The following is a 23,279-nucleotide window of genomic DNA, read 5'->3' as shown; positions in this document are numbered from 1 at the left end:
GTGGATTGTTTTATTGTTTTTAAGGTTCACTTATAATGTTAATAGTTTATTAAAAAAAAAAAAAAAAAAAAAACACTATATACAGAAAAACCATGACTTTCTGACCCTCTGTGTGACACTTTTAAGGTGCGGCTCTTTTAAGGCTTGAGCAAATGACCACTGTTATGATTGGCTAACGCCATAGGCAATTGGGCGGAGCCTATGATGTGATTATGCATTACTATTGGTTGATGTGATGTCTTGCTCTGGAGGCAGTTATATGCAAATGTATGATGTAACAGATCCCACAGGATCAAAATGAACCGTTTTTGGAGCTTGATTAAATAGTTTTGTTTTAAGCTCTGAAACTTGCAGGATGTTTTAATATTACAAAGACCAAAAGATGATTTCTTATGTCATGACCCTTTTAAACCAAACCAAGATAAAGTCTGAACATTTGTTTTTATTAAACACTGTTCTCTTGAAAAATTACAAAAGTATTTATTTTTATATTAAAATATATAAATGAAACGTTTCAGAAACATTAGTATAGAGTCATAGAAAAACATGTGCAGCAAACAAAACAAAGGTGTCAAACTGGAGCGACTCCAAATTGACAAAAAAAAAAGCTACAATATTTTTTAAAAACAATTTTTTTTTGTATAATAAACCTGAGCACAGTCAATGCTTCACATTAGTTTCTGCCAGCATTATTATTTGTATGAATTCTGCGTATGATTAGTTCAGTGTGAAAACGTTCATGATGAAGTAGGGAGTGTGTTAGGAAGACGGCGAGTCTGAGTTTATGTGAATTTCTTGATGAAGCGCAGCTTGAGGTACGCGATGACCAGGAAGCAGAAGGTCATGATTCCCAGAGACATGTGATTCTGCCACAAACCCCAGGCCGAATAATCGATGCCCTGTTCCTGCAGGAACTGCTCGCCGGAGGAACAACTGCAACGACAAGAGAAACAGTGTGGCTGCAGGATCATTTCCAGCAAATGACAATTTCGTTCTCTTGTGCACAAAGTTGGAATATGGCATAAGACATCTGTGAATAAAGCAGTGTGTTCAAGTTCAGCTTCATACTCACTCTAACTGCGGTGCGCTCAAGTTCCTGACGTCACAGAACAGGAGGCCGGTGAACTCGTTGATTTCCAGAGCCTGAAAGAAATAAACATCGTTATTATTCTGCATTCAACAAACCAATCAGCATGTGTCAGGGTTATTATACTTCACTAAAACCCTCAAAAATTGTAGTTTGAAATCAAATTTTCTAAAATATTTTTAACCTACATTTCTCCTTCACCTTCATGTACTACAATAATTCAAACTGGATGAGTAAAGTTTAATAACAGTCTTTTGTTGTGGATTTAAAAGCGTTACTTTACTAGTTACTTGAAAAAGTTATTTAATACAGCGTTAGCATGATTTAGCACATTGCTAGCATGTTTTAATGTTAGCATTATTTAACATGTTTCTAACATTATTTAGTACATTGCTAACATGTTTTGAAATGTTGCTAACATGATTCTAGCATTTGAAACATTGATAGCACGTTTCAACATGTTAGCATGATTAAGCATGTTGCTAGCATATTTCTAGCATTACTTAACACATTGCTAGCATTATTTAAGATGGTGCTTAGCATGTTGTTAGCATTATTTAACACATTGCTAGCATGTTTCAACATGTTAACATGATTTAACACATTGGCTAACATGATTTAGCATGTTGCTAGCATATTTCTAGCATGACTTAACACGTTGCTAGCATTATTTAAGACGGTGCTTAGCATGTTGTTAGCATGATTTAACACATTGCTAACATGTTTCAACATGTTAACATGATTTAACACATTGGCTAACATGATTTAGCATGTTGCTAGCATATTTCTAGCATGACTTAACACGTTGCTAGCATTATTTAAGACGGTGCTTAGCATGTTGTTAGCATGATTTAACACATTGCTAACATGTTTCAACATGTTAACATGATTTAACACATTGGCTAGCATGATTTAGCATTTTGCTAGCATTTTTCTAGCATGACAACACATTGCTAGCATTATTTAATACTGTGTTTAACATGTTCGTATGATTTACAATATTGCTAGCATTTTTTAATGTGTTACCATTATTTAACATGTTTTTAAGCATGATTTAATACATTGCTAGCATGATTTAACATGTTGCTAGCATATTTCTAGAATGACTTAACACGTTGCTAGCATTATTCAATACTGTGTTTAACATGTTTGCATGATTTAGCACATTGCTAGCATGTTTTAATGTGTTAGCATTATTTAACATTAACTTATATGATTTACTACATTGCTAACATGTTTATGCATGTTGCTAGCCAACATAACATACTTAACACTATTTTTTATATACTTAAAAAGTACTTCTGCATTTTTTAATATAGTCTCTCAATGACAGTAAAATAACAGAAACCATCTATCCATTTATCTATCCATTTATCTATCCATCCATTCATTCATCCATCCATCTAAATCATGCTAGCAACGTGTTAAATCATGCTAGCAATGTGTTAAATCATGCTAACGTGTTAAATCATGTTAGTAACATGCTAAATCATGGTAGCAACGTGTTAAATCACGCTAACAACTTGTTAAATCATGATAGCAAACATGTTAAATAATGCTAACAAAATGTTAAATCATGCTAACGTGTTAAATCATGTTAGCAAAATGTTAAATCATGCTAACAAAATGCTAAATCATGCTACAACATGTTAAATCATTCTAACAACTTGCAAAATCATGCTAACAACATGCTAGGAACGTGCTAAATCATGCTAACAAAATGCTAAATCATGCTAGCAAACATGTTAAATCATGCTAGCAATGTGTTAATTCATGTTAACAAAATGCTAAATCATGCTAGCAAACATGTTAAATCATGCTAACAACTTGCAGTCATGCTAGCAAAATGCTAGGAACGTGCTAAATCATGCTAACAAAATGCTAAATAATGCTAGCAAAATGCTAAATCATGCTGGCAAACATGTTAAATCATGTTAGCAATGTGTTAATTCATGTTAGCAAAATGCTAAATAATGCTAGCAAAATGCTACTTCATGTTAGCACTGTTAAATCATGCTAGCAACATGTTAACTATCTATCTATCTATCTATCTATCTATCTATCTATCTTTTTTAAACTCCTTCAAACTTTCTGGTCCGCCTTTTTCAAGCCAACTTAAAGTTTGTCTCGATGAATGTTTTTATCTAGTTTAATATATAGTCTCTCAATGACAGTAAAATAACGCTGCAGTGTGTCAGAAGAACTGTCAGCAGAAAATGCTACATCCAGCAGCACTAACAGGGACAGTTTGAGACAGCAGCTCTGATTGGACACTCACAGCGAGACCGTAACGAGGAATACTAAAATACTTCAACCAGTTCAGCCATCCAGCCACACTAGGGAGATTCACCAGCAGCCCAGAGAAGATCTAGAGAGACAAATAACAAACAATATCAAACTAAACAAAAAACGCTTTTATATATTTATGAACTGGATCAGCTGATACACACTCTGAACACTGATGTCCTATTATTATTTTCTTTAAATAAATTTACAATTTAAGGCTGTCAAGCGATTTAAATGTTTTATCTAATTAATTACATGATGTGGCAATTAATTAATCGCAAATCAAATTTCGCACAACAAAAATGATCCCCAAAAGATCATTTAAAGTCATTATTGTGTTAAATGAGAAAAGCATCAAATATTTATTTCAAAAACTACTTTTTGTAATTTCTATTATATTTGATTCAACGGAATTTATTACACATAACCTTTTAGGCTACAACAGACATGATTTTTTGCATCTGAAATGGTTCTTTTAATTATATTTATAATAATTTTATTTATATTTATACAAATAAGTTTGGTTAACAACATTCTTCAAAATAATTCTTTTATGTTCCGCAAAAGAAGGAAAGTCATACAGGTTTGAAATGACATGAGTAAATGTAAATAAACAGAATTTTCATTTCTGGGCAAACTTTTCCCAAAATATGAAAATATACACTAAATAAGAAACTTAAACAGCCAGCAGGTGGCGGTAAATGTCTAAATGAGTGAGTCATTCATTCATTCAAACGGCTGATTCATTTAGGAATTAAGTAAATGACTCTCTTTATGAATGGATCATTGAATCATTCACTCAAAACATGGATTCGTTTAGAAAGGAAACAATATTTTTTGTCAAATTTGTAAACATTTTTGCGTAGTTGTTTATTTGTGTGTTTGTTTACCATCATGAACACGAAGCTGATGGTCATGAAGATGTTTGCGATGGCCACCACCGTCTGATCGGCAGAGATGGCCAGCGTCATGGCCGTCGCCGTGTACGACACCATGATAATGGAGAACAGGAAGATGAAGAACGCCTCCGCCGACGCCTTCAGTCCTGGACAGCCAATCAAAACAAAGCATCAGACGTGACACCGTTCACACGTTTCACATCAGAAGATCATGTGACGCCACCGCGTGACTGACCGATCATGAAGTACGCCACGCAGCTGAAGATGATGGCAGGGATGGTGCGCAGCGTGAGGATGTCCGACAGGATCTTAGACAGGAAGTACACTGACAGTCTGTAGTAGCCACTGATGTACTCGTGCCTGAGGAGACGACAGGTCACATGACATAATTGAATCATTCCTAAATGAATCAGCCGTTTGAATTAATGAATGAATGAATATTACCAAAATCACTGCCGCTAATAAACAAAATATGTGTGTGTGTGTGTGTACTTACACAAACAGCTTCCTCTCTGAGATGAAAAGTTCAGCTGAGGAAACCGCACTAAAGCACTGATTAGTGGTGATGAAGAACAGGGCGCCTATCCTGAAACACACACACACAATTATTACGGAACAAACAATTCGAGTTTTTCATTGGCAACAACAAATATACAACAATATTTATTCAGTAAATGCATCGGTGTGAAGATCTCCAGTGATGAATGTGATTCTTACCTGTTCTGAATCCCACTTGAATTCTCCTTCACTCCGAAAAATATCGCTCCGACAACCAGAGCCAGGAAAATCATCACGCCGATCTGGACAAACAATCCTCACATCAATATAGAAATATTCACTTCAGTGTTAATTAAAACCTCATCTTTCTTTCTTCTCTTTCTTGATGAGATGCATTAACTTTTGCAAAGTTTTCTGTGCTAAAAGAAAGTGACAAATCACAGCCGTGGAGCAGGATTTTGGACCAATGAGAGTTAACGGTGGGTGGAGCTACTCAGCACGGCTGGAAAGAAGAATAAAGTAGGCGACCGTCAAAATCACATGACGCATGATGCTCGGTCGTCACATTCTCAAAGGAAGGATCATGAAATATTAACACACATTTTCACATTTGATGACAAAATAAAAGTGCATTAAATCACTGCAATATTATCAGTTTTGCTTAACTTTATATCAGTAGAAAAATCATATTTGAATATTTCAAATTCACATTCATCTACATCATATGGAAGCCCATTTCTGCCACATAAGAAAAAAAATTGCATTTGTAAATCAGTGCAATTCATAAAAAGTTGAAAATATGACATCCTAAGTCATAATGATGTGATCAAAAATTATGACTTATAAAAAGGTTATAACTGACATTAAAAAGTCAAAATTATAACCGTAAGATTCTAAGAACATCATGTGCCCATTTTTGTGTTTCTGTATCCCTGTCTAGCCATTACATCATGCTTAGAGAACATGTTGCTTTTCTTAGAGTTGTGCACAACCCCTACTGATTGTATTAATACAGAGGTGCCATTTTCACTTCCTGTATTTTCAATATATTATTGGCTCTCTGGCTGAATAAAGTTTGTATCTTGGTTGAACTGCACTCTTTGTGTCTGAGTCTTCCATTTGATACCCAGGTACCTGCTTTTCTGTGCTGGATCGCTCAACCCGAACAGATCTTTTTGAATTGTATTATTAAGTTGAATTATTAGATTCTAACAGTTGGGGGCTCGTCCGGGAAAGGGGGGATACTCCCTAAAGAACTGGGAAAGAGAAAACAAGCGCGCCGGGGATCGGAGGACCTACGAGAAGGGGGTAAGTGTTTTCTGATATTTCTTGAAGGAAATATATTACACTTGCCCCTGTAGGATCCTGTGTTGAAACATCTCGTAAGGGATACGAGATAGGTTTTTTTATTAGTAGTCGCTAGTGGAATTAAGCTTTCCATTGTTGTTACATTTCGGATGGCAAACAGTAGTTGAATTGGCTATTAGCGTGAAAATGCTAGTGGAATAATTTTTCCATTGTTGTTACATTTCAGATGGCAACAGTAGTTCAATTGGCTATTAGCGTGGAGTGAATCACCAATTGTTAGTGGAATTACGATTCCATTGTTGTGACACTGGCAACAGTAGCTTTTATTTTTTATTAGCTATTAACGGGGTGGTTGGAAGTGCAGTACTGATCACACTGTACTTCGGATCACGGCAGCGTATACTAGTTCGTGGAAAAAAGAAAAAAAAAAAAATTTTTTAGATTTGATATTTGATAGTGACCTAAAAGCAATTTGGCAAACGCTGGACTGTCTAGGCGAGAACCCAAAATTAGAATAACACCCAAATAAAAGAAGGTGGTTTAGAGGCGATCAGGACGAAAGTCTTGTGTGAGCCTAAAATAGGACCAACCACCCACTGGTCACTGTACGATACATGTACAACGGTTGAGGTTCAGCAATTGAGTACGGAAAGAATTGCGCACGCTTTTACTAACACAAGTGGAAGTGGAAGATGGGGGGTTCGGTCTCAAGACCACTACCGGGAGAATCACCAGTTGATTTCATGTACAGAAATAATCAGGGATTTTATACTGAACCATACGTCAGTAATATGGCAGGGTGGTCAGAACAAATGAAACCACAAATTGAAATACCGTATCCACGGGAGGGTTCATTCACAGAAGAAAATATGCAATTGGCTAAACGTTTAGTGAAGGAAGGATGGGGTGACCCAGAATGGGAATACGATTATATGACCAAAAAAGCAGAAGTGAAACCACCCTAGACCCAGCAAAAAGGCCCAGCAATAGTTTGCTATCACTGGGCGAGAGGGTCATAGGCGGCGTGATTGCAGAGAATGGAAAGTTCAACTGCAGAGGAAGCCGTGGGCTAAACCACAACAACAGAGAAGTAAGACACCAGCTAGCATGTATCCTACTACATGGAACAAAAAGACAGAATAGGGAGGCCCACAGAGTGATGTCAGTTCCAAACTATCAATGATGACCCTTAAATTAATTAGATATGATGCACCGTTTAAATATGGATATCAAATTCACTGATAAACAGGTTGTGTTTTCCTTCCTATCCAGCTTGCAAGTCTCCATGGACCCATTGCCCACATGGGAAGAAACCAGCGAACCCAGTGAACCACTGCCTACCCTACCAGGGCCTGACCCACCTCAGACGGTGCACAGCATGATTAACCCATTGCTGTGGTCACAATATACACTGCGTTCCAAATTATTATGCAAGAGACAAATAAGTAAGATTTCTGTACAATAAACATTCAGATTTTAGTTTTTCTAAGAAAATGTTTGTTCGTTTATTTATCCATGTCTTTTTAGATAACTGGTATCAATCTCAGACAAAATAATTTGCCAGATCTATGGAAACCCTACTTAGAGGTTGTTCCACATTATTAAGCAAGTCACAGTTCTCATGCAATATAGGGAAGAAGAAAGATCTTTCTGAAGATGAAAAGCATGAAATGGTGCAATGTTGTGCAAAAGGCATGAAAACAACTAATATTGTGTGAAACTGAATGGAGATTATCAAATTATCATAAGATTTGTGAGTGATTTAGAGCACAGCAGAACTCGGTTAGATAAAGGCTTATTAATTTTAAGTTCCTATCAAAAAAATTAATTGTATTAAAAGGGCAGCTATAAAAAAAGCCAGTGTTGAGCAGCAAACAGGTATTTGAAGCTGCTGGTGTCTCTGGAGTCTTGAGAGCCTCACCATGCAGGCTGGCAGTTGTGCTTAAAGATGCATTTCAGCCACTCCAAACCAAACCTCACAAAGAGAAACATTTACAGTGGGTTTAGAAATACATGAAGACTCATTTTTAAATAGTTTTATTCACTGACTAATGCCGTACTACAATGGATGGTCTAAATGGATGGATTTCTGGATGGTTGGTGAATGGCCACCACGTTCCAACAAGACTGCGACGTCAGCAAGGAGCTGGTGGGTGATGATTTGGGCTGGAATACTGGGAAGTGAGATGGAGGGTATTAAAATTACTTTTGCAAGATATGTGGAGCTCATAACTGGCCATTTTCAGCTATGGTATAAAAAGGAGGATAGTGCATAGTACAATGCACTATTTGTACAATGCACTATGCACTATCCCATGCTGCAAAAAACACCACAGCAATAAAACTGTTTGAAAATGTATTTCTACACCCACTGTAAATGTTTCTCTTTGTGAGGTTTGGTTTGGAGTGGCTGAAATGCATCTTTAAGCACAACTGCCAGCCTGCATGGTGAGGCTCTCAAGACTCCAGAGACACCAGCAGCTTCAAATACCTGTTTGCTGCTCAACACTGGCTTTTTTTATAGCTGCCCTTTTAATACAATTAATTTTTTTGATAGGAACTTAAAATTAATAAGCCTTTATCTAACCGAGTTCTGCTGTGCTCTAAATCACTCACAAATCTTATGATAATTTGATAATCTCCATTCAGTTTCACACAATATTAGTTGTTTTCATGCCTTTTGCACAACATTGCACCATTTCATGCTTTTCATCTTCAGAAAGATCTTTCTTCTTCCCTATATTGCATGAGAACTGTGACTTGCTTAATAATGTGGAACAACCTCTAAGTAGGGTTTCCATAGATCTGGCAAATTATTTTGTCTGAGATTGATACCAGTTATCTAAAAAGACATGGATAAATAAACAAACAAACATTTTCTTAGAAAAACTAAAATCTGAATGTTTATTGTACTGAAATCTTACTGATATATCAATTGCATAATAATTTGGAACGCAGTGTAAAGATGACACAGGGTTCATTGATATGGAACCCTATAAAGCCAAATTAAAAATGAACAATCCAGTCTTTATTAAGCAAAATCCTTTATCTAAGGATAAGGAATTTGGTATTATACCAATCATTGACAATTTTATCCAGCAGGGTGTCCTCGTACCAATCCATTCGCCATACAACACGCTGGTTAATCCAGTGGTTAAAGTGGATGGAAAGACGTGGCGTTTGACACAAGATTTAAGAGCTATAAATCGATTGATAACACCGATGGCACCGATCGTCCCTGACGTTCCAACTGTTGTTAATTCAATTCCATGAACGCATAAATATTTCACCGTTATAGATCTCTGTGCAGCATTCTTTTCCATACCTGTACATCCAGATACTCAGCCCATTTTAGCTTTTACATTTCAAGGTAAACAGCTAACGTGGACACGCCTTGCACAGGGCTACATTGACTCTCCCGCTGTTTTCTCGGCAGCAGTGCAAAGAACATTAGCCAAAATGACTGATTTACCTTCTACAGTCTGCATTCTTCAATATGCGGACGACATCTTGGTCTCCGGGGAGACGAAAGAGGACTGCGAAAAGGCCTCCATCATCGTCTGCAATGTGCTCGCCCAAGCTGGCTTTAAAGCCTCCAAAGAAAAACTTCAGTGGGTCCAGTCCAAAGTGACATACTTGGGACACATCATAATGCCCGGTTTGCGAGCGATATCTACAGATAGGGTCCAGATGATCAGAGAAATGAAGTCCCCTCGAACTGTGCAGCAGCTTCAAAGCTTTCTGGGGCTAGTGAACTATTGTAGATCCTGGAAACCTGACTGTGCGGTGCATGACAGGCACCTGAGGAACCTGATTGATCATAAAGCTCTGCCAAATACGCTTTTGAACTGGACAGAAGAGGCAGAATTGCACTTCACCGCATTGAAACAGGCCATCACCACGGCCCCAGCATTGGGCCTCCCCGACTACAGCAAAAACTTCCATTTGCATGCCCGCGAGGCGGAGGGGGTAGCTATTGGCGTCCTGTTGCAACAGCATGGGTCCACTTATAGACCATTAGCATACCTGTCTAAGAAATTAGATAATATAGCTTCAGGTATGCCAGCATGTCTTCGTGCTGTAGCTGCGGCTGCTCTGGTTGTACAGATGGCAGAAAGAATGGTGTTATCGCATCTGCTGATCCTTTACACCTCTCATCAGGTGGGAGCTATTTTGCATAATATGCAGACACAACATATGACAGCCAACAGCGTCAATTAACCCCGCGTTGTTAGGGATTATAGGAATGGCTGACATGGTAGACAATTCTACAGATCATGATTGTATCATTGAATTGACTTCCTCATGTTCCTCCAGGGCTGATCTTTCGGATACGCCCCTGGATGGGGGGGAGAGTGTATATGTTGATGGGTCATGTTCAAAACTTTCTGATGGGGTTTATCTTTGTGGCTATGCAGTGGTGTCAGACACTGGAGAGATAATAGAGGCTTTTGCTTTGGACTACAATTCTGCTCAAGCTGCTGAATTGGTTGCATTAATACGAGCATGTGAGCTGATGGCTGGAAAACGTGTAACAATTTACACTGATTCAAAGTATGCATGGGGGGTGGTACATCACTTTGCCAAAACATGGGAAGCTAGAGAATTCAAAACAGCAGATGGAAAACCCATAGCTCATTCGAATTTAATAGGACAATTAACTAAGGCAGTTCAGTTACCCGCGGAAGTGGCCATAGTAAAGGTAAAAGGTCACGCAACCGGGAATGACGAACAAGCCGTAGGGAATAGGAAAGCGGATGAGATAGCCAAAGAAGCAGCGAAGGCCCAAATCAGACCGATGTTCAATATGGGTAACCAGAGTCAGGTAACTATGACTGTGCATATAACTAATATACCTGATATTGACATTAAGATCCTGCAGAGTCAACCGACACAGGCGGACTTAGAGCATTGGGGAAAACATGGCTGTGCCCCAGATAAAGACGGGATCGTGAGAGATGACAAGGGAAGAATAGCACTTCCGAAGTTAGGATTAATAATCCTCATCAGACATTACCATGGTTTGTCGCACACAAGTTGTGCAAAAGTAGTACAAGTAATCAATCAAATGTATTGTATTGCAGATGTACACAAAACTGCGAAGCTCATTCTAGACTCATGTCTTAAATCCGCACAGACCAATCAAACATGACGCACTACCGCATCCAGAAGCACCGTTTCAGAATGTGCAGATTGACTTCACGCACATGCCGCCAATAGGTAATTTGAAATATCTTTTGGTAATTGTGGATCGATTTTCAAAGTGGCCAGAAGCATTCCCGTGTGCAAAAGAAGATGCTAAAACTGTGGTAAAGGTTCTAACCAAAGAAATAATTCCTCGATTCGGCATACCTACCACTATTGACAGTGATAATGGGACGCCATTTGCGTCAAAGTTAACACAGCTTTTAGACAAAGCGCCATCAATTACGTGAAAGTTAGACATCCGGGATCGTCGAGCAACGTCAAACATCTGAAACAGTCCCTCAAGAGAAGGCTCACAAAAGCCGTCATCGATACGGGGAAGAAATGGGTAGATGTATTACCCATGGTGTTGACAGAGATAAGAATGACTCCATCTTCCACAACTAAACTCTCACCATTTGAAATACTAATGGGCAGGCCTTTCCCGACTCCATGGGTTAAAGGTCGTGCAGGCATTCCTTCCTTAGGTGACCTGGAGGTGATACAGGAGGACTACGTAACTTCACTCATTGAGAAACTTAATTCCATATGTGCTGATGTCTCTTTGTGTCTTCCTCTTCCCTAAGAAAACCCCACTCACCCTTTCGTTCCAGGACAGAGTGTGCTGATCAAAAGCTTAAAACCAACGAAGGTGGGAGAACCAAGGTATCTTGGACCAGCCACGGTGATCGCAGTAACCAGGACAGGAGTTCTGACAGATTACCAACCGCAGTGGATACACGCTTCAAGAATAAAGCACGGTCCTACTGGAGAGCAGGCAAGCTCCAATTCAAAATAGAATCTCGAACGGGGATTCACCTTACTGCCCAACAGGGAGGAGGAAAAACACTGATTAAGCTGAGGAAGGAACTACCTCAAATAGTGAGGTGGGGGTAATCCAAAGCGAGAAGATATATGACCCATTGAGTCAAACAGTGCTAACTCCTTACACAACCCTGTATGCACTAAGGGCTAAATTCTTATGAATGGAGGTACCACCGCTAGAGAGTTTCACACAGTGTTCATTCATAGTAGCTGGTGAAGCATTTGGTGAGAATATTGTTCACTTGGTTAAAAGTTCCCTAGAGTCAGAACCAAGATTGGAGAACATAGTACTTCAGAGACCATATCCAGATAGAATTGTGTTTTACCTGTTCACAATAAAGAACGGAATTTTGTGCATCTGTATCTCTGTCTAGCCATTACATCATGCTTAGAGAACATGTTGCTTTTCTTAGAGTTGTGCACAACCCCTACTGATTGTATTAATACTGAGGTGCCATTTTCACTTCCTGTATTTTCAATATATTATTGGCTCTCTGGCTGAATAAACTTTGTATCTTGGTTGAACTGCACTCTTTGTGTCTGAGTCTTCCATCTGATACCCAGGTACCTGCTTTTCTGTGCTGGATCGCTCAACCCGAATAGATCTTTTTGAATTGTATTATTAAGTTGAATTATTAGATTCTAACAATAACATACCAAGTTGAAATTATGAAATAAAATTTAAAAACTTATCAAGTTATAATGACATAAAAAGTTGAAATTATTCATGAGATGAAAATTCAAAATTGACCTTAAAAGTTATAATTATGACATTAAAAGTCAAAATTATGACTTGCTAAATTAAAATTATGAAAAAAAAAATAGAAATTGACATTTATAATTATGAATTAAAGTTGAAATTATCAGTCATAATCATTCATGATTATGAGATGAAAATTAGAAATTGACCTTTAAAAATAATTATGACATACTAAGTTAAAATTATGAAATAAAATTTTAAATAATTATGAAATAAGTTGAAATGATGACATATTGTCTTTATAATCAGAATTCACTTAAAAAGTTGACATTAAAAGTCAAAATTGCTAAATTAAAATTATGACAAAAATTTGAAATTACAAAATAAATAATTATGACATAAAAAGTTGAAATAAACTAAGTCTTAATAATAGAAATTGACTTAAAAAGTTATAATTATGACATTAAAGTCAAAATTATGACATACCAAGTTAAAATTACATAATAAAATTTGAAATTGACAAACTGAAAAACATAAAAATATTACATAAAAGTTGAAATTATCAGTCATAATCATTCATGATTATGAAATGAAAATTTGAAATTGACCAAAATTTTGAATTATGACATACTAAGTTAAAATTATGAAATAAAAATGTTTAAAAATATAAATAAAATTTAAAGTTCTAATTACAATGTTGAAATGACACAAAGTCATAATTTCGACTTAATTTGTCATAAACTGGAATTTTATGATTTAATGAAACTGCAATTTCAACCTTTTAAGTCATAATTATGACTTTTTATGTCATAACTAAGATTTACCAAAGCATGATTTGTTTTCTTATGTGGTGAAAATATGCCTCCATAACATCTCTGTTTCTCAAACTGGGGTCCGTGAGCTGGTGAAAAGCTAATAATTAATTCAATCGAATGAAAAATGCACTAAACCAGATGAACAGTTTGATTTGTCTACATTAAAGGAGTGAATGGCGGGAGCGGACCTGAGCGAAGGAGGTCTGCGGGTTGAGCATGAGGTTCCGGAAGGTTCTCTTGAGGACCCAGTTGAACTGGTGGCAGAAGGACGTGTTGTAGGTGATGGTTCTGGACTTGACCCGAGTGCTGTACTCCTGACCCTGAACGATTCGCTCCAGCTCTCCTTTGGTCTGTTTGTAGTTGGAGCTGGTCTTGTATTCCTCCACCAGACGGTCCTCGATGCCCTTCAGAGACGCGCTCAACTGATCCTGGTCCAGCTCTGATGGTCACACGCATGTTCAAACACATTCATCAAACTCAAAACAGCTTTTGACAACATACAGTTACTGTTCACTAGAACTATTCAAAATGTGTTACAAAGCTTAAATAAAATAAAATAAATTATGAATGTTACATGAAAAACTTGACAACTGGAATAAAGTTGAAGTACTACAACTACTAAAACTAAAATAAAAATAAATTAAAGCTAAACAGAAATTCTTTTAAAAAAAAAGACTAATATAAATAATTACTAAAATTATATATTAATATATAAAATATATATATAAAAATATACTAAAATGTCAAATACAAAGAAAATTAAAATTGTAAAAATAAAACATAATTTTCTCATGATTTTTATGAATGACATTGTAGCAAATATTAATTTAAATTCATTACTTTCAAAAATGTTAAATGTTTTCTATATTATTCTATTCTATTATTTTAAAATTTAATATTTTATGAATGATAAATATTATATTGTAAATATTAATTGAAATAATTCATTTTAAAAATAGCTAAATGTTTGAAATATATAATGTAAAATGTCTATGACTTAAGATTTTCTGAATTTCCATGATTTTTCAATTTTAACATTTTATGATATTTATGAATGATAAATATTATATTGTAGTAAATATTAATTCCAATTAATTAGTTTAAAAAATAGTTAAATTTTTCTATATAATATAAAAATGCCCATGACTAAGATTTTCTGAATTTCCATAAAATTTCATGATATTTATGAACAATAAATCTTATATAGAATTAAAAATTTATTTAAATAATTAGTTAAAAATACATAAATATTTTCTAAATAAGGTATATTCACTATGAAAAAAAATTACAAGATTTTCTGAATTTTCCCATTTCAGATTTGAAAAATTATATTTATTCATAATAATCATTATTTTGGGACCCATGTACTTATTACCATGAAATAACTGATAATTAATACATTTGTACAGATATAAACCAACCTCTAAATGCAACACTAAAAAACATTACGTATATGTCTAAGTTAAACATTACATGTCATTCCGATGCTCACTTCCTGTCTAAGTGGGCAGTTCTTGACTAAAATATTTATTTATACAGCGAGACTGCAAACATACAGAAGGAGAGTGTATGTGTGTGTGTGTGTGTGTGTGTGTGTGTCGTACCTTCACTGCTGTTTAACTTGTTGAGTGTGACAGCCGAGGAGTCTCCGTTGATCACATCCAGGAAGAAATCAGCAGGGTTGTTATGAGGTTCACAGGTGTATCCTGACACACAAACAGAAGACATGAGGGTCTGTTCATGAGTGTGTGTGTGTGTGTGTGTGTGTGTGTGTGTGTGTGTGTGTAAGAGAGAGAGTGTGTTTTCATACCGATCTCACTAAAGTACTGCAGGGCGTCCTGAGCCGGCCCATGATACACCAGCTTTCCTCCCACCAGCAGCGTCAGACTGTCGAACAGCCGGTAGATGGAGTAACGCGGCTGATGGATGGACAGTATGATGGTGCGACCGCTGATCGCCATCCTGATCACACACACACACGTTCATTTTTGTGAATTGTGGGGTCATTCCATAGGCGTAATGGTTTTTATACTGTGCAAACTGTATTTTCTCTCCCCCTACACTACCCCTACCCCTAAACCTACCCATCACAGGAAACTGTGCACACTTTTACTTTCTCACAAAAACTCATTCTGTATGATTTATAAGCCTTTTGAAAAGTGGGGACATGGGGTAACGTCCTCATAAGTCGCCTTAGTTGTAATACCTATGTCATACCCATGTCATTATACACATTTGTGTCTTGCTATGTCACAAAAACGTGCACACACGTGACGCTTAAGAGACAGAATGTCTGTCTATGTAGTTTATCCCAAAACACACACACGCTTCACAATCAAAAAGAAGTTCATAAAGTCATTACTGCTGTGCTGTTTGGAAACGTCTTGGGTTGAAGCTTTATTTCTTGTTAATTTAGCCACTATATCAAATATATACCTGGTGTTGTGTTTGTTTTCTTCTAAGAGAGTTGGGGAAAAACGTTTTTAAGACCTTTCTGTATGCAGTAATGCTTTCTTTCCACGAAATGCGAAAAACCTTTTTGTTTTCTTGTAGCTGCACTCCATTTTTCAGGCTCGTTGTACCACGGTGTTGGACAATTTTTTCCTTAATATTCTGTAAGTGTGTGTGTGTGTGTGTGTGTGTGTGTGTGTGTGTGTGTGTGTGTGTGTGTGTGTGTGTGTGTGTGTAAACGCACTTCTTCAGCAGCAGGAGGACGGAGTTGGCAGTACTGGCGTCCAGGCCTGTGGTCGGTTCATCCAGGAAAAGCACCGGAGGATCAATGATCAGCTCCATGCCGATGTTTGTCCTCTTCCTCTCTCCACCTGAAACGCCACGAATCAGCTGTGTGCCCACCTTAAAAACCAGCCAATCAGAGCAGCTGTGAATCAAAGTCCTCTAAACACAATAATAAACTAAAACTTTGTTAAATTCCTAATATTTCCCATCACTAAATGACATAGATCAAAACACAGAAACACTTATATAGGCCTAAATGTATTTGAATTGCATATGAAACTTCCATCCATTTGGATTACACAGTTTTAATATAATCAAACTAATAATCAGCAGTAGTTTGTGGTTAATGCACATGTGTTACCCGTGAATCTGCCACTTTGCTCAGTCCCAGCTCCTGGATGAGTCTCTCAACCTTCTCATCTTTCTCTCGTTGTTTGATCGACTTCGGGAGCCGTAAAGCGGCTGAGAAACGCAGATTCTCCCGAACGGTCAGCGTCCCCATGACCACGTCATCCTGCCGCACACACATTCTCAGCATGTTTCATGTGTTTTAACCATGACAGAGCATTTTCTCAACACACATGTCTAGTAAACATGCTTTAAAAAGGAAGCAGAGTGTCTCATGACACGGCTGGCGTGATTTGAGATTAGATTAAACAATTGCTGGAGGAATTCAGGCTCCTGAAGAAAACACAACTTGTAGTTTAGACCAACGGACTGTATTCAAGTGTACTTAAACAGAAAAATAAAGCTTGTGATATTCATGTGTATTGATATGTTACTACACACAAGTTTTCTGTCCAACTATGCTAATCTTAGTCAGCAATCCAACAATTCCCTTAGTCATGATACGTGTTCGACAGAAAAATGAGTTCAACTTCCTCTTTTAAATGCTGAAGTCAGTTTTTAGAGTAAAGCTTGAGTACTAAAGATATGAATGACTCATCAAATCTGTGTGGTTGATGAGAGAGCTGCTTTACTAAGTGAGCAGAAGCAAGTACAAATGTTTGTGTGAGTTTATACCTGTACGACATATCCAGACAGACATTTGAAGTTTGCTGGTTGAGGCGCTCCGTCTATAAGAACCTCTCCTGAAAGACCAGAAGGATCCTTACGAGCGGCCAGAACATCCAGGAACCTTCATTTAAAACCACATCATATGAGAGAACTGTTTTCAACATTGATAATAATCAGAAATGTTTCTTGAGCAGCAAATCATCATATCAGAATGATTTCTGAAGGATCATGTTACACTGAAGACTGGAGTAATGATGCTGAAAATTCAGCTTTGATCACAGGAATAAATTACACTTTACTACATATTCACATAGAAAACAGCTGATTTACATTGGAATAATATTTCGCTGTTTTTACTGTATTTTTGATCAAATAAATGCAGCCTTTCTTTCACATATTATATATATATATATATATATATATATATATATATATATATATATATACACTTTAGAACAGTAAGTATGGAAAAGATCCTTTTCAAGCATCTGAAGGGATGAATCAGGTTTTGGTCACGTTGCGCTGATACTTGTTGCTGGAAAAGCTCCTCTGTTTTGAAAACAGCTGAACTACTTTTAGTTACTTCTTAATGCTGGTTACACAAATAAGACAGACTGACAGATGGACGGACAGACAGACTGAAGGACAGACAGACAGATGGACGGACAGACGGACGGACGGACAGAGAGAGGGAAGGACAGACAGACAGAAGGACAGGACGAAGGACAGACGGACGGACAAACAGACGGACGGAAGGACAGACAGACGGACAGACGGACGGACGGACGGAAGGACAGACGGACGGACAGACAGACAGACGGACAAACAGACGGACGGACAGATGGATAGATAGACAGGCAGACGGCTCTTACGATGATTTCCCGCTCCCGGTCGCTCCTAGAATGGCATTCAGTCCTGGCTTCATGATACCACTACAAAAACAACATACAGAATTATTTAATAATTATCATCTTAATAATTTTATTTTCTTCATCATCATCATATAATCACATAAATCCAAAGATAAAGCCAAACACACACAGGATTCTGATTAGATGAGCCACATTTGAAGCTGTGATGAAGTGCAGTTTGTTTTTAGGAGACCAGAATATTTTAAGACTAAGAAGCGGTGTCCTACTATCTCAAACACTAGCGTGCGACTTTTAACTCCGGGTGAATGTAACGTGACATAATTAATATTCTTGAGCAGAGCTGAGGAATTATATTGTGTCCTCCCTCATTCTTCAGAAGGTTAGTTCTTCAAGGAAACACCCGTACAGAGCTCATTGATACAGATAAAATAATTTCATAAGTTCAGATGAGGAAATAAACACAGCAGTCACGCTCACTTACACAACCAGCTCAAACACACACAGACACACACGGGTTAATGATCAAACTCACCCGACAGCCTCAGATGAGCTGACTGCAAACACACCAACACTGTATAAGGGTCGTGTACAGGCCGGCCTGCAGCGCCACGCACTAGAAACTAGATTTTAAATTCTTTTTTAATTATTATACCTGCAATATTTCTAATAACAATATCTGCAAAATAGTGCAAAAAAAAAACATTAAAAGACTATTGTATTTAAATGATTTCATTTAAAAGAACATTTCGAAAAGTACAATTAATAATTTTGAAATATAACTTCTGAAATTACAAGATTTTTATTAAAATAATATAATAAAAATCTTAGATGTTCTAAAAATACGCTTCATCTCCAATTTTCATTTTCCAAAAAATGCAGATTTTTTTGCTCTTGGAGTGAAAAATGTCTCCGAATGACATTGCGTCTGATGTTTAGAGCGAAAACCAGTGATTTTAGAAGGGAAATGCAGTCCGTGGATTTATTTAAGACTGCTGGACAATTGTCCTGTCATGTGATTTATATTCTGTGATTGAGGCTGTTAGAGAAAGACAGCAAAACCAGATTCTTATCTGACAGCAGGGTAAAAGTCAAGGTCCAGCGAAGAGCAACAAACCCTTCAAATCAAACACTAAAATAAAGTTGTCTTGTTTTAGCATGTCACCCCCACTTGTGTTTTCCGATCCCGTGTGCAAGTTCAGAGCTATTGTTCTGCAGTGACTTTCATCTCGGACAAAGACCTGGACGCAGCGGGGTGCGAATACGTAACCGTGATCATCAGGTTATGAAAGCGAGCGTGTTCGGTAAACATGCACATGTGTGAAGTGTGTGTGTGTGTGCTCATCACAGGGTGTGTGCGCTCGGTTAACAATGCTTCAGGCTGATGTTTGTCGATGTAATGAGGTGCCTACTGAAGCACATATGTTTCTCAGTGCTAATTTCGCTGGAGTTGGTTGAAACACCTCCATACTTCCTTCCTTCAATTCACACAAATCCTCCCTGGTGATTTCCCCAATCACACAACCACACGGCGCCGTCACCCCACATCACGTCCGCACTTACAGCGTGTTCTCAGACCTACGACCTCTGAAAGATTGTTGTACAACCCAGGCAAGAAAACACAAGGATAACCATTACTACCATCACATTCATGCAAGGGCCAGACTATTTTCACGTTTTCAGAGGGTACAGAAGAAGAAAGACGAGGCAGAAAACAAGTCTGAACAAGAGATCTGCTGGTCACCAGACGTACACAAAACTACACTGAATTTTTTAAAGGAACACGTGAAATAAAGCTTGAATGAAAAACATAACTTAAAATATATATATATAAACACAAAAATAAACAAAAGCACACCAAAAAATAAAATAAAAACATGCATACAAAAAAAACTAAATAAAAACATGCAATTTTTTTAAAATAAATAAAAAACATGCATACAAAAATTTAAATAAATAAAAACATGTCTACAAAAAAAAACAAAATAAATAAAAACATGCCTATAAAAAATAAAAAACATGCATACAAAAATAAAAATAAATAGAAACATGCATAAAAAAATACAATAAAAACATGCAAAATAATCTAAATAAAAAATGCCTACAAAAATCAAAATAAATAAAAAACATGCCTACAAAACAAATTAAAACAAATAAAAACATGCCTACAAAAAAATAAAAATAAATAAAAACATGCCTACAAAAAAATACATAAAAACATGCATACAAAAATAAAAATAAATAAAAACATGCCTACAAAAAATCAAAATAAATAAAAACATGCATACAAAAATCTAAATAAATAAAAACATGTCTACAAAAAATCTAAATAAATAAAAAACATGCCTACAATAACTAAAAATAAATAAAAACATGCCTACAAAAAAATCAAAATGAATAAAAACATGCCTACAATAACTAAAAATAAATAAAAACATGCCTATAAAAAAATTAAAATAAATAAAAACATGCATACAAAAATCAAAATAAATAAAAACATGTCTACAAAAAATCTAAATAAATAAAAACATGCATACAAAAATCAAAATAAATAAAAACATGTCTACAAAAAATCTAAATAAATAAAAACATGCCTACAATAACTACAAATAAATAAAAACATGCAAAAAATTAAAATAAATAAAAACATGCCTACAAAAAACAAAATAAATTTGTGCATAAAAAAGCCAAAAAAATGCATACAAAAACAAAAAAAGTACAATAAAAAATAAATACAAAATAAAAACATGCATACAAAAAAAGTATACAAAAAAAAAAAACCTTAAAACATCCATTCTAAAAAATTAAAACGCATACACACACACACACACACAAAAAATTAAACAAACATAAAAATCATGCATCATCTTTGCACCATTGTAACTCCACATTATTTTAGACCAAGTTAGAGTTTCCATGTAAAAAATACTGTGGCTCTATCCTGGTACATATCTGCCATGGCACCATTTGATTACCATAATCATATACCATGGTATGTTACTGTAAGGACCTTCAAAAAAGAAGGTATTGCCATAATATAATCTCATATGGTAAATTAGCAGTACCTTGAAATATTTAACAGAGAGCTGAAATTCAGAAACTCCAAGGTGCTTTCAAAATACCATGGTACATTTTTGGACACCATGGTATTTTTGAAATGCCCTTAATTCAATAAATATTTTACATCAATGTGAAAAGAGTCAAAGACTCACTTGAGGTCGACGAGGATATGTTTACGCGTGACCTTCCTCTTGCAGAGGAAGCCGCTCTTCATCTTCACGCTGTAGTTGATGTTGTGGAAGCTCACGGTGGCTCCTCGCCGGGACGCTGAGGACGACATGCTGGTGGACACTGGTGTCCTGGACACATGATTCTCCAGCTCTATTACTCCGGTCAGCTGAACCGCCGTTTCTCCCATCGCAAACCCTGAGGAACAGAAAACCCTCAGTGTGAACGCAGTAAATCATTAAATCAGATCAATCTGTAACATCAGCTTTATCAAGAGCTTCAGTCTGATGAAAGATTCTCAACATACCTGATCAACTCATTAGCATATTCATGAGATGTTAGGTGCTTCAAAAATACAAGTATTGCCATCATATGGTAATTCATTGGGATAATGATATTTACGAGATGCTTTCAAAAAATGCCATGTTTTGGACACTCATGATGATACACCATGGTATTATTGAAAACCCCTACTTACATTTTATTAATAGGCTACTTTATGGTATTTAAATACCAACATTAATATAGTAATCAAAAAGCAATACTGTTTTACTGTTTTTGAAACGCCTAAACATACTACAGAACTTATTCCGTCACAAACAGCGCTAATTTATCTAATTATGATGAGCCAAAGCACTACTTATGTCATTTCTCATCATGTTTACCTATTCATTTCTAAGCGAAAATGATGCAAAACTTTGTTAAAATATCTCTCCACAGCCTACACAATTCAACACAGACGAGAACAATCGAGCTCGTTTTGTCTGAACATAGGAAAAATACCAATTAATCAACGATTATCGCAGACGCGATTCAGAAAAGCCGCATTTACACTCACCTGAAGCAGAGCCTATCCGCAGCGCGCGCGCGTCTGTGTTTTATGTGAGGAGTGAGTGTGCACGCGCGTGCGCGCTCTGTGCGTATATGAATGAGGTTTCATAAACAGACACGAGGCGCGTCACACGTGTTACGATGACCGGAGTGACTTTATATAGCTTATGTATATCAGCATTACATACAAACATCATCAGCCCGTATAAGAGAGATTTTTTTTAATTACCATGTTAAATATCATGGTGCATGAGTATCAATATATGAATATATTGTGGGATTATAATCATTGTACCAACATCTTTTAGGCCACGTTCATAATGCATGTATATGTAATGTATGTATGCAGGTATGCAGGTGTGTATGCACACACACACACACACACATACATACACACACACACATATATACATTATATATATATATATATATATATATATATATATATATATACATACATACATATAAACATAAATACATACATAAATATATACATCCATTCATACACACACACACACATTATATATACACATATATATACACACACACTCACACATACACATATATACATTATATATACATACATTCACACACACATTATATATACATACCAAAAAAAAAAAAAAAAAAAATATATATATATATATATATACACACACACACACATTATATATACATACATTCATACATTTTTTTTTTTAAATAAAAACCTGATTTCTAGACAGGCAATTCTTCAGGCACAACAACTGAATTTGACTTGGGACTGATAAAGTGATCATTTAAAAATAGATGAAAAAGTGAAGTGAAAATTTTAGCTGAAGTGAAGAAAAATATAAAGAAATGGTGACTAGCTAAATCATCTCAAATCACACGTTCCCCTATACAAATATCTTATACAAGTCTTGATGTTAGATATAAAAGTTGTCTATTCATCAACTACTCATTTATTTACTTCTGCTTTATGTAGCCTACTCATGTTAACAATGTAAAGGTCAG

The 23,279-nt window shown here is 36.2% G+C and overlaps 1 protein-coding gene across 1 annotated transcript; it reads right to left on the bottom strand.

The window, feature by feature from the left end:
- Positions 1 to 422: 422 nt before the first annotated feature.
- abcg2a (ATP-binding cassette, sub-family G (WHITE), member 2a) lies at positions 423 to 22,418 on the bottom strand. The gene is made up of 16 exons (XM_048178204.1): positions 22,291 to 22,418; positions 21,437 to 21,650; positions 18,228 to 18,287; positions 17,362 to 17,476; positions 16,700 to 16,852; positions 16,298 to 16,455; positions 15,413 to 15,564; positions 15,207 to 15,308; positions 13,791 to 14,041; positions 4,990 to 5,072; positions 4,769 to 4,858; positions 4,508 to 4,632; positions 4,264 to 4,418; positions 3,366 to 3,455; positions 1,073 to 1,143; positions 423 to 933 (listed from the first exon to the last, which is right to left on the bottom strand). The coding sequence occupies exons 2-16, from the start codon at positions 21,640 to 21,642 to the stop codon at positions 783 to 785; spliced, it is 1,962 nt and encodes a 653-aa protein (XP_048034161.1). The 5' UTR covers positions 21,643 to 21,650; positions 22,291 to 22,418; the 3' UTR covers positions 423 to 782.
- Between the last annotated feature and the right edge of the window lie 861 nt (positions 22,419 to 23,279).

Source organism: Megalobrama amblycephala, linkage group LG24, assembly GCF_018812025.1.
Source record: "Megalobrama amblycephala isolate DHTTF-2021 linkage group LG24, ASM1881202v1, whole genome shotgun sequence".
In the NCBI taxonomy this organism is placed as follows: Eukaryota; Metazoa; Chordata; class Actinopteri; order Cypriniformes; family Xenocyprididae; genus Megalobrama; species Megalobrama amblycephala.
Note: the sequence above shows the minus strand (reverse complement) of the source record. Positions and strands in the feature narration are given on the sequence as shown.

Coding starts and splice junctions, on each gene's coding strand:
- abcg2a (XM_048178204.1), bottom strand. CDS start 21,642: ATGGGAGAAACGGCGGTTCAGCTGACCGGAGTAATAGAGCTGGAGAAT. Junction 3,456..4,263: donor TCAGCTTCGTGTTCATGATG/GTAAACAAACAC, acceptor TTGTCTCTCTAG/ATCTTCTCTGGGCTGCTGGT. Junction 1,144..3,365: donor TTCCTCGTTACGGTCTCGCT/GTGAGTGTCCAA, acceptor TATTTCTTTCAG/GCTCTGGAAATCAACGAGTT.